This window comes from Aquarana catesbeiana, linkage group LG07, assembly GCF_042186555.1.
Source record: "Aquarana catesbeiana isolate 2022-GZ linkage group LG07, ASM4218655v1, whole genome shotgun sequence".
Lineage (NCBI taxonomy): Eukaryota > Metazoa > Chordata > Amphibia > Anura > Ranidae > Aquarana > Aquarana catesbeiana.
Genome location: NC_133330.1, coordinates 62,616,011 through 62,630,967, shown reverse-complemented (window position 1 = coordinate 62,630,967; position 14,957 = coordinate 62,616,011). Strand labels below are relative to the sequence as shown.

The 14,957-nt window shown below is 46.5% G+C and overlaps 1 protein-coding gene across 11 annotated transcripts in view; it reads left to right on the top strand.

The window, feature by feature from the left end:
• The first annotated feature begins 8,982 nt into the window (after nucleotides 1-8,982).
• Nucleotides 8,983-14,957, top strand: part of SLMAP (sarcolemma associated protein) — a 236,753-nt gene continuing 230,778 nt past the window's right edge. For 7 of the 11 annotated variants that reach the window (XM_073592238.1, XM_073592236.1, XM_073592237.1 and 4 more), the window contains exon 1: nucleotides 8,984-10,221. In XM_073592238.1, coding sequence (XP_073448339.1) covers nucleotides 10,024-10,221 — 198 coding nt within the window. In that variant the 5' untranslated portion in view covers nucleotides 8,984-10,023. Of the gene's footprint in view, nucleotides 10,222-14,957 lie in introns of all 11 variants that reach the window. The other 4 variants (XM_073592241.1, XM_073592244.1, XM_073592239.1 and 1 more) reach the window with 2 other exon arrangements.

The window sequence follows — 14,957 nt, the reverse complement described above, 5'->3', positions numbered from 1 at the left end:
CTGCGAGTGACAAGCATGGCGCTTACTGTTTACCTTTTTTGACGCCTATTAGAGCCTCTGGTTCTAATCAGGTGCTTCAAAAACACCCCAAGCCATTGTAATTCAGGCGCCCGGCGCTCGAAGAGGGGCCGGGCGAGTCAATAGGGGGTGGCAGCGGTGGCCATAGATATATCTATAGGTGATAGAGGAGGTGGCTGGAGAGAGGGGGCGGCGCCCGTGTGCTCTTATGGACGCACCGCCACTGTAGTACAGTAATACCTCAGATTGCGAGTAATGCGGTTAACGAGAGTTTCACAATACAACTTATAATTTTTTTAAAATCCTGACTCGGTTTGCGAGCATTGGATTCAAGCCTCTGCAGTGTGCAGTACTGCATTTGGCCAGAGATGCGGGGGCGCCGGTGACATTTGGAGCCTCTCCGAGTGTTTCTGAGTGTCTCCGGGGCCTCCCCCACCTCTGGCCACATGTGGAACTGCATACCATAGAAGTCACTGTGGAACAAATTATCTGAGTTACCATTGACTTCTATGGGGAAACTCGCTGTGATATATGAGTGCTTTGGATTACAAGCATTCTTCTGGAACAATTTATGCTCGTAATCCAAGGTTCCAATATATTTATGTGTGCATTCATTTCGTCCTCTGGTGCAGCGTTAGCCTGTAAAAAAAAAATTGTAAAAGAAAATAGCTCAAAATTTAAGTGATAAACATCACAATACATAAATATTTAATGCATTCAGTACTTCTGGGGATGCATAGAAGCATGGGTGTGCTGAGGCTGTGCTATGATTAAACACTGCACAAGCCGATCAGCGGGTGCCGGCCAATAGATGTCCCCTGGCACTCGCTGATTGGTGAGGAGAGACACAGAACAGATCTCTGCCTATGTAAACAAGGCAGAGTTTTGTTCTGTCATGAGGGATGTGATGGATTTTCACACAGGGAAAAAAATCCATCACATCCCTTAGAAAAAAAAAGCACACATAGTACACAAAAACACTGGTTAGGCACACATTTAACCCTTTGATTGCCCTAGATGGGAAACCCCTCCTCAGCCAGTGTCGTTAGTACAGTGACGGTGTATATTTGTAACACTGATCACTGTATTAGTGTCACTGGTTCCCACAAAGTGTCAGTTAGTGTCAGACTGTTTGCCGCAATATCGCAGTCCCGCTATAAACCGCTAATCGTACTAGTATAAAAATAAAAAATAAAAAAAAAACTCCCGTATATAGTTTGTAGACAATATAACTTTTGTGCAAACCAATCAATATACGCTTATTGGGATTTTGTTACCATATACATTTCTTTTGGGTACAGTGTTGCATGACCGCACAATTTTCAGTTAAAGTAACACAGTGGCATTTAGCAAAAAATGGCCTGGTCATGAAGGGGGGTAAATCTTCCAGAGGTCAAGTGGTTACCTCAAAAATTCATGTGGTATTTATCTCTCAGTGAATTGACCCCAATATTTGCTGATCCCGGAGTTCAGGTTTACTACCTAACTGGAGTTAGTGGTACTTTTTATACATGTCCAGATTTCACATTCATTTCCCTGACACGACCATTTGTTATCTTTGCAATCAATTTTAATATTTATAAATTATGCAAACATTTAATTCCCTGAATGTTTTACAGATTACACTGATTTATTAACAATGCAGGCCGGTAGAAATCACTGACAGCTAAGGTTGGTAGCTGTTAGCTAAAAAGGTATTCATTTAGAACTGCTATATAAACAACGCATTTTCAATGCTATTTAATGACAGCAGTGTTCAGATCTCTAAATATAACCAGGTAATAATGCTTTTTTTTAAAGCTGGGAATGGAGCTAATATGCAAATCAGATGATCTCCTAAAATAGCCTTGGAGAGGCTCTGCCACAGCTCCCAATTATGTTGCACTTCCAGTCCCCATGCAGATCGTACCAGTCACAAACCAGCACAATTCAAATTTTACATTTGATAATGCATTAGCAGAGGTTGAAGAACTGCATCTCAAAGAAGTTCCAGAGATACAGGCAGCTGAAGTTACTTGCAGATCTTTACTTTTTTTTTTTGTTCAAAAAATTTCAGTCCTGTAACAGGTTTACTGGGAGGCTGAGAGATGAAAATAACGTATGTTTCTATTGATATTTTTCAGGATATAGCACTATAGACTTCACACATTGGTTTTCACTTCCATACACTTACACATTCTACCCTAATTCCTGGAAATGTAAATTAATGTTCACACCCCATTGAAGGTATGATATCCCGTCCACAAATATCACTGTGTTTGCTCAACAGAAAAGTGATTTGTGTGATTTAAAATCCTCCAACCCTCCCAGGCCCCAGGAGAGGTCTAGATGACTGAATTCAGTGGGGCTGCCAAGTTTCAGTACAAATGTTTTGAATGTGATCCAGCTCCTGGCAATGTGTTCTATTTGTGTTTGTAGGAAGCTGTGGATCTTCGGGATGCCCATGGTAGAAATGACAGTTTGGAAATAACAATTTAGAATTGTGAAGAAAATCAGTTTAAAATATATTAAAAAGCGGAACTAAACCCATTGATTTAATGGTTAAAAAACACAGTTATATTAACCGAACTGTCAAACAATCAAATGGCTGGTATCATAACTGATCACATGTGAAGCATCATGGCAGAGGCAAGTTGATCACCGCTTCCTTGGCTAAAAAGAATAGGAGAGTTTAGTTCCGCTTTAAATTTGTAATGATTTATCCCATCCCTTCTACCAAAGGCTGTGTTGTGACCTTTTTTGAACTAACCTTACTTTTTGGGAGCTCCATGTCTGGAATGTCTATTATGCCCTGTACACATGACCGGTTTTGACCTCAGAATAAACTCTGAAGGTTTTTACGACGGAGTTCTGATGGAATTCCACTCAAGCTGTCTTGCATACATACGGTGACACCAAGTTCCGACCGTCCAGAACACGGTAACGTACAACACGTACGACAGGACTAGAAAATGGAAGTTCAATAGCCAGTAGCCAATAGCTTCCATCTCGTACCTGCTTCAAAGCATGCGTTGTTTTTGGTGCGTCGGAACAGCATACAGACAAGCGGTTTTTCCGATAGTAATTTGTTCCGTCGGAAAAATATAGAACATGTTCTCTAAGTCCATTTGATCCACCCAATCATCTATCCACCCAATCATCCATCCACCTAATCATCTATCTCATCCAACCACCTATTCATCCATCTACCCATCCATAAACACACCCATCCAATCATCCATCCCCCCATCCACTTACCCATCTATCCAATCATCCAAGCACCTACTCATCCATCCATCTATCCAACCATCTAATCATCCATCTGTCCAATCATTCATTCATCCATCCATTATTCCATGCAATTATCCATCCACCCATCCATCCAATCATTCATCCACCCATCATCTACAGTACGTAATCATCTATCTATCCATTCTAAGTGAAGGATATAATCTAAATATTATACATATTCTACTGATGGATGGGAGAATAGATTTAGGGCATGCTCTTGATGGCAAGCTTTATACATAGATTATACATTATAGAAGCTCATGCTGGCTCAAGGGGATCTACTTTAACCTATTTATTCACATTCACCTATTAATTCACATCACCCAATGGCATCACTCTCAGCATTGTGTAGTGATTACAGAGCACCAGGGCCTGGGAGGCCCACCCTTGGGCTTGCTGGAACTAATCAGGTAATTGATGATGGGCTCCTTACCAATAAAAGAGAGCCCCTCAAATTGCCCAGTAGCATAAATGCAGCATAAAGGGGCACTCCAGCAAGTGGGCCATTTTGCTCAAGCCACAAGGAAAGTGACTGACCTGAGCATTTTTGCTCCAGTTGTCATCAATTCATCAGAAGCACTAATGCCACACACATCCTGGAAGATTTCTGCCATTAATGGTGCTCTGACCATGTGATCGCTATGTCTGAACATGGTGAGGTGGTGCTCCTAGACCAGGGACTGTCATATAGAAGTGTGTGATCTACCTGATGTGCAGTGACTCTTCTTTGCTTCAAGAGTTCAAACAGCTTGCAGTTCAGGCTTAAGTGATTCTAAAGGTACAAGTTTGGTTTAATATATTCTCTGCATTCAGGTAAAAAAAACCTTCTCCATGTCCAGGTCCCTATCCCAGTCCTTCCTAAATGCATACACTATATTACCAAAAGTACTGGGACGCCTGCCTTTACACACACATGAACTTTTATGGCATCCCAGTCTTAGTCCATAGGGATCAATATTGAGTTGGCCCACCCTTTGCAGCTATAACAGCTTTAACTCTTCTGGGAAGGCTGTCCACAAGGTTTAGGAGTGTGTCTATGGGAATGTTTGACCATTTTTCCAGAAGCGGAGGTCAGGCACTGATGTTGGATGAGAGTATGGGGTTGAGATTTGTCACGAAACGCATCGAATTACATAGATGCAAGTTCACACCCATTATGCATTAATTTTTGAAACACTGTACCTGGCTTTGGAATTAATATGTATATATTGACCAATCTACTTGACTATATGGTAATTATGTCACTGTTGATCTGTTAGAAAGTGTATTCACCAATAAATATTTACTTTATTGATTCTATTATTGAGTGTTTTGCGCCTCATCTAAAGTCCCACGTGCAATTCATGTTTCTTTGTGTATTGGGTTGAGGTCAGGACTCTGTGCAGGCCAGTCAAGTTCCTCCACCCCAAACTCGCTCATCCATGTCTTTATGGACCTTGCTTTGTGCACTGGTGCTCAGTCATGTTGGAACAGGAAGGGGCCATCCCCAAACTGTTCCCACAAAGTTGGGAGCATGAAATTGTCCAACATGTCTTGATATGCTTAAGTGTTAAGTGTTCCCTTCACTGGAACTAAGGGGCCAATCCCAACCCCTGACCCCTGAAAACAACCCCACACCATAATACCCCCCTCCACCAAATGATTTGGACTAGTGCACAAAGCAAGGTCCATAAAGACATGGATGAGTTAGTTTGGGGTGGAGGAACGTGACTGGCCTGCACAGAGTCCTGACCTTAACCTGATAGAACACATTTGGGATGGATTCGAGCGGAGACTGCGAGCCAGGCCTTCTCGTCCAACATCAGTGCCTGACCTCACAAATGCGCTTCTGGAAGAATAGTCAAACATTCCCATAGGCACGCTCCTAAACCTTGTGGACAGCCTTCCCAGAAGAGTTGAAGCTGTTATGACTGCAAAGGGTGGGCCAACTCAATATTGAATGCTACGGACTAAGACTGGGATGCTATTAAAGTTTGTGCGCGTGTAAAGGCAAGTGTCCCAGTACTTTTGGTAATATAGTGTGTGTCAGATCTTGATCCAGCCATGTGCATGATAGTAAGCGCCTCTCTCAGCTCCCTCTCTCCTCATTGGACAGAGGCAATGGGAGCCATTGGTTCTTGCTGCAGTCAATCACAGCCAGTAAGAAGAGAGTGAGGGGTGTTCTGACAGGGAAATGAACAGCAGGGGAGTGTAGTGACGATGAGTATCAGTGGGACAGTGGTGGTGTTATTGTGACTTTCCCTTTGTGGAAACAGTGGTCTCTCTGCAGAGGTCCACCAGCCCACTGCTGCATTAGATCAATAGCTCTGATCAGGTTCATGCCCCTGTTATTAGGACTCCACCTGACCCAACAGGTAAAGTGTCTGAGCTCTGCAGAGGGACCACTGCTTTCACACTGAGTGCATAGGTCACTCTCTGTAGCATGCTGGCAGGGGGCAACCTTTTCTACTTAGGCAGGAGGCAGCTTTTTCTACTCAGGCAGGGGACAGCCTTTTCTATTCAGGCAGGGGACAGCCATTTCTGCTCAGACAGGGGACAACCTTTTCTGCTCAGGCAGGGGACAGCCTTTTCTATTCAGGCAGGGGACAGCCTTTTCTGCTCAGGCAGGGGACAGCATTTTCTTCTCAGGCAGGGGACAGCCTTTTCTGCTCAGGCAGGGGACAGTGTTTTCTGCTCAGGCAGGTGCTGCAAGCCTTTTCTATTCAGGCAGGGGGCAGCCTTTTCTATTCAGGCAGGGGACAGCCTTTTCTTCTCAGGCAGGGGACAGCCTTTTCTTTTTAGGCAGGGGACAGCCTTTTCTGCTCAAGCAGGGGACATCCCTTTCTTTTTAGGCAGAGGACAGCCTTTTCTCCTCAGGCAGAGGACAGCCTTTTCTCCTCAGGCAGAGGACAGCCTTTTCTCCTCAGGCAGAGGACAGCCTTTTCTATTCAGGCAGGGGACAGCCTTTTCTATTCAGGCAGGGGACAGCCTTTTCTTCTCAGGCAGGGGACAGCCTTTTCTTTTTAGGCAGGGGACAGCCTTTTCTGCTCAAGCAGGGGACATCCTTTTCTATTTAGGCAGAGGACAGCCTTTTCTCCTCAGGCAGAGGACAGCCTTTTCTCCCCAGGCAGAGGACAGCCTTTTCTCCTCAGGCAGGGGACATCCTTTTCTTTTTAGGCAGGGGACATCCTTTTCTCCTCAGGCAGAGGACAGCCTTTTCTCCTCAGGCAGGGGACAGCCTTTTCTTTTTAGGCAGGGGACATCCTTTTCTGCTCAGGCAGGGGACAGTCTTTTCTACTCAGCAGTGGTGGATGGTGCTCGAAATTTTTTTTTTTTGGGGGGGGCGCAAACAAACTAAAAATTTCTGAAAAAAAAAACATCCAATGCAGCCACTGTGCCATCAATAGCAGCAACTGCTGTGCCCATCAAATGCAGCCACTGTGCCCATCAAATGTAGCCATTGTGCCCATCAAATGCAGCCACTGTGTCATCAATTGCAGCCACTGTGCCCATCAAATGCTGCCACTGTGCCCATCAAAAGTTGCCACTGTGACCCCCTCCGCCCACTCGCCGTCTGACCAGCACTTACCCTATCTCGGTGGCAGGTCAGGCAGCGAGCTGTGGGACCTTGCAGCGGGTCAGACAGCGGCGAGCTGTGTCCTCCATGGATCTCCTCCCCTCCCCCTGATAGGCGACCAATAGCAGCGCCTGTCCTTTCAGCCAATCAGGTGAGGGGTAACAGTCCCGCGCTTCCTGACTGGCGGAGAGGTGGTTCAGTGTTAGAAAAGTGAAGATTCATTGACTTTTCTAACACACCTGGGTTGACTCCAAGCGCAATGCTTTGCTCTCTGAGTTCACCTTTTTTGAAGCATATTAGCGCCTATGGCTCTAATCGGGTACTTTGAAAATACACCCCCGTCGCTGTAATTCAGGCGCCTGTGTCAAAAAAGGGGCCGGACGCATGAATAGGGATTGGCGGCGTCAGCAATGAACCGATCCATTATTCGTAGAGGGGGTGGCTGGAGAGAGGGGGCTGCACTAGTGCGCCCTTAATGGATGGGCCACCACTTCTACTCTGGCAGGGGACAGTCTTTTCTCCTCAGGCAGGGCACAGTCTTTTCTCCTCAGGCAGGGGACAGTCTTTTCTTCTCAGGCAGGGGACAGTCTTTTCTTCTCAGGCAGGGGACAGTCTTTTCTCCTCAGGCAGGGGACAGTCTTTTCTTCTCAGGCAGGGGACAGTCTTTTCTCCTCAGGCAGGGGACAGTCTTTTGTACTCAGGCAGGGGACAGTCTTTTCTACTCAGGCAGGGGACAGCCTTTCATTCCTCAGGCAGGGGACAGTCTTTTCTTCTCAGGCAGGGGACAGTCTTTTGTACTCAGGCAGGGGACAGTCTTTTCTACTCAGGCAGGGGACAGTCTTTTCTACTCAGGCAGGGGACAGTCTTTTGTACTCAGGCAGGGGACAGTCTTTTCTACTCAGGCAGGGGACAGTCTTTTCTTCTCAGGCAGGGGACAGTCTTTTCTACTCAGGCAGGGGACAGTCTTTTCTACTCAGGCAGGGGACAGTCTTTTCTTCTCAGGCAGGGGACAGTCTTTTCTTCTCAGGCAGGGGACAGTCTTTTCTCCTCAGGCAGGGGACAGTCTTTTTTACTCAGGCAGGGGACAGTCTTTTCTCCTCAGGCAGGGGACAGTCTTTTCTACTCAGACAGGGGACAGTCTTTTTTACTCAGGCAGGGGACAGCATTTTCTACTCAGGCAGGGGACAGTCTTTTCTTCTCAGACAGGGGACAGTCTTTTTTACTCAGGCAGGGGACAGCATTTTCTACTCAGGCAGGGGACAGTCTTTTCTTCTCAGACAGGGGACAGTCTTTTCTACTCAGGCAGGGGACAGTCTTTTCTACTCAGGCAGGGGACAGTCTTTTGTACTCAGGCAGGGGACAGTCTTTTCTACTCAGGCAGGGGACAGTCTTTTCTTCTCAGGCAGGGGACAGTCTTTTCTACTCAGGCAGGGGACAGTCTTTTCTACTCAGGCAGGGGACAGTCTTTTCTTCTCAGGCAGGGGACAGTCTTTTCTTCTCAGGCAGGGGACAGTCTTTTCTCCTCAGGCAGGGGACAGTCTTTTTTACTCAGGCAGGGGACAGTCTTTTCTCCTCAGGCAGGGGACAGTCTTTTCTACTCAGACAGGGGACAGTCTTTTTTACTCAGGCAGGGGACAGCATTTTCTACTCAGGCAGGGGACAGTCTTTTCTTCTCAGACAGGGGACAGTCTTTTTTACTCAGGCAGGGGACAGCATTTTCTACTCAGACAGGGGACAGTCTTTTCTTCTCAGGCTGTGTCTGCTTTCTACAGAGAAATGATCTGTAAGATCACCTTCTGTTTTCTCTTGAAACCGAAAGTTGATCTTTTAACGTTGATCTCGCTGCCCTGTGACATGATTTGTAGTTTATTGGCCAGCTATGAACGTGTCCGTCCAGCACAGTGACCGGAGAGTCCCGGGGATAGGAAGCCAAGGCCACCCCAGGTCACTGTCCCCGGTCACGCCCCGCCCCCTCACACTGCTTCGCCTTATTTCTTTTTTTTTCTCTCCCGGTGACAGTTTGGAATGGGCGGGAAGGTACGAGGGACCGAAGGGCGTGGCCGCCTACTCATTGGCCCGTCAGCCCGTCGCTCCCCTTCCAGTCCTCCGCCCCCATCTCCTCTGTGGTGACGCAGGAGGCCGGCTGCTGTGCAGCTCGTATTCAACATGGCGGCGCGGGAGGAAGGGGAGCTCGGCGGGGCTGCGCTCCATTAAACTGCCGGCTGCGTGAGCTGAGGGAGAAGTTTTGCTGGGATTGGAAGCGGGGCCGGGCCCCTGTACTGTGCCGGGAGAGTTGACCTCAGGGCGGTCCTCCCTTTTCTCCCGGTGCTCGCTTAACTCCTTGCCGGGCCCTAGGACTCCCTCAGCGGGTGAGACTCCAGGCCTATCCCCCGGGGGGAGGGCCCTGAGCCAGCCTCTCCCCCACAGCCTGGCTCCCACCTGTCAGATTGTCTCACCTGGCTGGTATGGAGCCTGGCACCTAGGCAGCCTGTGGAAGGTGGACCTCCATCCCTCATCTCTACCATAGCAGGGCTCTTCATAGACTCTTCCTGAGGTTGTGGTTGGCAGATGTCACCATGAATTGAGGATTGGACCTTCTCCTGGGTTGGCACTTCATAGTGGGCCCAGATCCCTTCCAAGATCCCCTGTCATCGCTGTGACCGGCCCCAGATTGGTGTCCCCCTGGGGTGTAGGCACTTGATTTGGGACACCAACACAAAGTAAACACCAATGTTTCTTCCCGCACCGCTGATGGACTAAAGGCCAATTCTGGTGGTTGTTGATGGTGTACCTAAACCACTTTGAACCTCCTCGGCCCTCGCTCTGACCCGTCACGGGTCGCCGCCGCCGATTGACTTTTCCAGGGTGATTCGGAACACCCAACTGGCTGGTCGACGATGCTTTGAATGCTGGACAACCTCCAAACCGAGACCGTCTGCTACTGGTGGTCTTCCTACGGGACCAGTATGGGGTATTGGCTGTGGAACTGGAAGGCTAGTTTACAGACTGACCTGGGATCCTGTTAACCTAAGTGTGTTATGAATTGGTGACGGATTATCAGTGAAATTTCCAGAGGTTTTGGTAGCTCCCAGCCGCCCGGATGGTCTGGATTTAGGGGATTATCGACACCCTTTTCATTTTCCAGTTTGGGATTGACCCTCCCGCCGCAGCTGGCACAGATGCCTTCAGCCTTTGCGATTTTCACTTGCCGCCCAAATTCACACCCTTTCCAGGAACGACATGTCTACTTGGACGAGCCGGTCAAGATTGGGCGGTCAGTGGCCCGCTGCCGCCCCGCGCAGAATAACGCCACCTTTGATTGCAAGGTGCTCTCCAGGAACCATGCACTTGTCTGGTTTGATCACAAGACTGGCAAGGTAATTGATGGATTTGTGGATCATTTACTAGAGGTTTGCATAATGTTCCTATGGTCTGAGGATGACGCCTGGCAGCTGTTAAGCGTCACTTCTGGTGGCAGTCTATTCTGGATGTGTGTAGGTCAGAGACCCCTTTCCTTGTCTTTGGACTGGGGAGATTCTATTTTCTTAAAATGGAAATGTATGTACTCCTGTGATCGTATAGATTTACACTTCCAGCTGCCTCGGCAGACCACACCAGAGGCCTGGAATACAAATAGTATTCCTGTCATTATAATGGTTTCTCTCTCTTGTATCTTTCAAGTGTGTTTTGTATGTAATGGCCTCTCCTCCTCCTATGGGGATCACAAACACTTCAGGTTGATTCTGGGGCATTAGTGTTTTTGTTTTGCAGCTGTTACATAATGTGCGTAATAATGGATGTGCATATTTAGTTTCTGTAGGCAGTCAGTTGGATCTTGTATTTGGGATCCTAGTAACTAGACCAGCCCATTTTAATATGAAGGATGCTTTTGAAGTAACTTACAGCTCCTAGGAAACCTGTGCTAATAATTATTATACTTACAGCTTACAGTTCATTACTGTACAGTAAGCTGATGTGTATAAAAATAAGTTAAGAGAAAAAGCAGTGTGGCTTACTTGTCCTGTTTCACACTTGGGGTTATTTGATACATTTTCTATTTTCTTAAATTTAAGGTTTCAAGAGCGATACGAATGTTTTACTCCAAATAACCAAGCCCACATAGGGGAGGTCAAGTGTGACTGCTTACAGTCCCCACAAAAAAATAAGACATAACTTGGTGGCTCACGTACTAATGCACAGCACAAAGCTTGAGGATATAAGATCATTTCCCCATTATGGGTTAACCTGACAAGGTAGATTTTCGCAAGAAATCTATTTCAGGTCTTGTCAGTTGTCAAACGCAAGATATTCAGGGGGTAGATTTGTGGTCATTGGCTGCTTCTTCAGCTACTACTACAAATTTTTTTTTTTTAGTAGTTATATTAAAATGTCTGGGAAAAATTGTAAATTTTGTAGTGTTCTCTGACATTGGGGATCAGCGTAGTAGGAGCCCCTTTGCATTTGTTGTCGCTGAGAAAAAGGCGTTGTTGCCTTGCTGGTCACTGGGAGAAGGAGCCCCCCCTTTTGATTGGCGGTCGCTGGGAGGAGAGCCCCCCTTCCCATTTGGCGGTCGCTGGGAGGAGACCCCCCCTTCCCCTTTGGCGGTCGCTGGGAGGAGAGCCCCCCCTTCCCCTTTGGCGGTCGCTGGGAGGAGACCCCCCCTTCCCCTTTGGCGGTCGCTGGGAGGAGACCCCCCCTTCCCCTTTGGCGGTCGCTGGGAGGAGACCCCCCCTTCCCCTTTGGCGGTCGCTGGGAGGAGACCCCCCCTTCCCCTTTGGCGGTCGCTGGGAGGAGACCCCCCCCTTCCCCTTTGGCGGTCGCTGGGAGGAGACCCCCCCTTCCCCTTTGGCGGTCGCTGGGAGGAGACCCCCCCTTCCCCTTTGGCGGTCGCTGGGAGGAGACCCCCCCTTCCCCTTTGGCGGTCGCTGGGAGGAGACCCCCCCTTCCCCTTTGGCGGTCGCTGGGAGGAGACCCCCCCTTCCCCTTTGGCGGTCGCTGGGAGGAGACCCCCCCTTCCCCTTTGGCGGTCACTGGGAGGAGACCCCCCCTTCCCCTTTGGCGGCCACTGGGAGAAGGGGCCCCCCTCCTTTTGATTGGTGGTCACTGGGAAAAAGATCATTAGGGTCAGTGCTTACAGATCAAAGAGTCAGAAATTGCTAAATACTCAAGGATCCCTAGCTGAGAAAGACAGGACATTTCCCACAAACAGGTAAAAGGAGGTTGACTCGTCTGTTTTTAGTTTTTTTTTTTTTTTTTTTTTTTTTTTTTTGCCCCATTTAACATAAGGGAAAACAGGGAATGAATTTGGAAAAATGACAGTCCATTTGTGAACATTTGCACTAAATCTTACTGAAAATGTATTTTCAGATCTTCCAGTGACAGCTTGAGCTTTGCTCCCAGACCAGTAATTCTGTAGTTCTTTTTCTATTTCTAGTGAAATCCTTATTAAACTTGGCGGTAGTTTAATCAGGGATTGTAAATTAAAATATTGGGCCTTTGCATGTATGCATATGTCTTTTTTTTTTTTTTTTTTTTTTTCTACTGCAACCATTTTCTTCTTCCCTTTTTTTTTTTTTTTTTTTTTTATGCAAATAACAAAATACCAGAAGTTTGGTTGCTAAGTGCAATATATTTATATGTCAGGCATAGTGTTAAAAATCTCCTCATCATTAGAGGTTGCTAGCCGTGTTCATGACAGGGTTCTTGCACTTGGTGGCCTTCTAATATTTGCTTATTCAGGAAGGTGGTGGAACTATGGAAATGTGTAAACTTTGGTAACCGCAGCTAACTAATAAGCTTTCTGTTTGTCAAATTCGATAAGAGATGTTTTTTGGTTGGTTCATCTATGCATTTTAAGCTCTTTGGGAATTAGCAGCATGGATGGTTGAAAGGAAACCTGTAATACACTCAATGGAAGCAGAATAGCACCTTATGCTGTATAGCAGTGACCCCTAAATTCCTGCTTCTACCTTTTTTATATGGCCACTTGTCTAAACAGGGCATCGCAGTAGCCTGCTAAAACCCGAACCCCAGTGTATGCCATCTAAACACAAATCTCTGAACTCAAGTGATTTTATAAAAAAAAAAAAAAAAAAAAAAATTCTAACTTATTTTACATTTATACATTTTAGGGCTCATATGCGATAGCTGTGGCTCTATGGATGTAACTGCATGTCTGAGTAGTTGGGGTACAAGAATAGATGAGAAACCCTGGATGCAAATGGTCAGAGTATGTATGTAGCTGCTCAGATGTGTGATTACATTCATAAAGCTGTGGTGTCTGTCAACTTGTCGCACAGGCCGCTGGCCATGGCTGTATGCAAACACCTGCAACTTTTGGAGTGCAGGAATATTTTTCTCTGCGCCCGTATGAGAGAGCCGTTGCGCCTGTGCTTTTTCCTGCAGGTTGTGGGGTAAAATGGTAATGCAATGTGTTGTCTTTAGTGAAAGTGCTTGTAAAGGCAGAAGGTTTTACTTTTAATGCATTCTCTCCATTAGGGTAAAAAAGATTTAATGTTCTGCCCCCCCTCCCCCCCCACCAATGCTTACCTAGGCCCAATCTTGATCCAGCGCTGCTCCCTTTCCTCACAGGGACTGAGACAGCAGCGGTATCCAGGAGTCATTGACTCCTGCAGCTGCCAATCAAATCTTGTGTGGGGGCGGTGGCGAGCTGCGCTGTGTGTGTCAGTAGTTGGACACAGGCCAGCTCGGGATCAAGCCCACACAAGTGCCCTGCCCCCATAGCAGATGGCTTACTTTGTGGGTACTCGGAGAGGAGAGCGCTGGTGGCGGACCCCAGATGAGGAGGATCAGGGTCACTCTGAGCAAAAACTATTGTACAGTGTAGGTAAGTACAACATTTTTATAAAAAAAAACAAAAAAAAAAAAAAAAACCTTTTATTTTCACTTAGTTTCCAACAGCATGGCCCAACTATATGTACATAAACAAGCCTTGGACACCAATAGAGGGCGCTGTTTGGAAATCGGAGACCTGTTTTGTATTGACCTGAATGAGCAACCTGTGTCCAAGGAACTGCTTTGTCTACGCACATCTATGGGTACTCTGAGCCACGAGGCTGCACACTAGTATTGCTGGAAACCAATATAGATGCCCAAATACAAGTGTTTTTCAGAAGAAAGCAAGCAGTGGCAGACATTTTTCTCATAGGTTCATTTAATGAAAAACATTGAAACTCTAATTTTGGATATGCTGAGACAAAACGGGAAGTGAGTAGGAATATCTTCAAAATAAGGGGAGATTCCCCCTTCAACAGTTGTCAGTGGAGTAGGTGTCTCCATTTGAAGATCCTGTTTACTCCAGTTCTGGTGACAACTTTAAAGGTTTTGACCACTTCACTACTGATCGTGGTTGCCAGGACAACCTATGAGGGCACATTTCCCCAACAGTGGCAAAGACAGTAAAAATTTTGAAAATAGAAATTGTCTGGAGTTCTACTTTAACAGTAAGAAGCCGCTTAGCTTCTTGTTGGCAATTAACAAATTTTCAACAAAGCAGTGTAATACAAATGAGTTAATTGTGAACATAAAATTTAATTGCTTCATACCAATTGAATTAGTGTTTTGTATAGTTTTGTATTCATCTCCAGTGCTAACAGACACTGTTGCAGTTTTCGTTTGGTTATACAAAAACTTTAAGCATAAAGAAGCCTGTGCAGCATGAGATCTATTTGAACCTTTAAGCCCCTGTTCACAACAGCATGAATCAGGTCAAACTGCAGCCTATTGCAGGCTATAGTGTCCCAATCGATGTGGCACCGCACTGATTTACAAAGTAGTTCCTGTACTACTCTTGGCCAATTTTCAATATAAATCTGTGCATGAACCCGCACAGATGTCTTTCAAGTCGCCCCCAAAGTCGGACTGAAATGCGGCTTTAAAATTGTGAGAGTTCAGATGAAGTTGCATGATTTTAAAGCCATGTTCAGTGTTAACGAGGGCTAAAAGAAGAAGCTTAAATGGTTACTTTGTGTAGTAGTAGTAGTAGTAGTAGTAGTGAGGCAGGTGTGAGACATGGTTGTTGGGGTATCTGGAAGTGGGTTGGATGTGGAGATCCTTTGACCTTCCACATATGGGCATTGGGACAGATAAATAT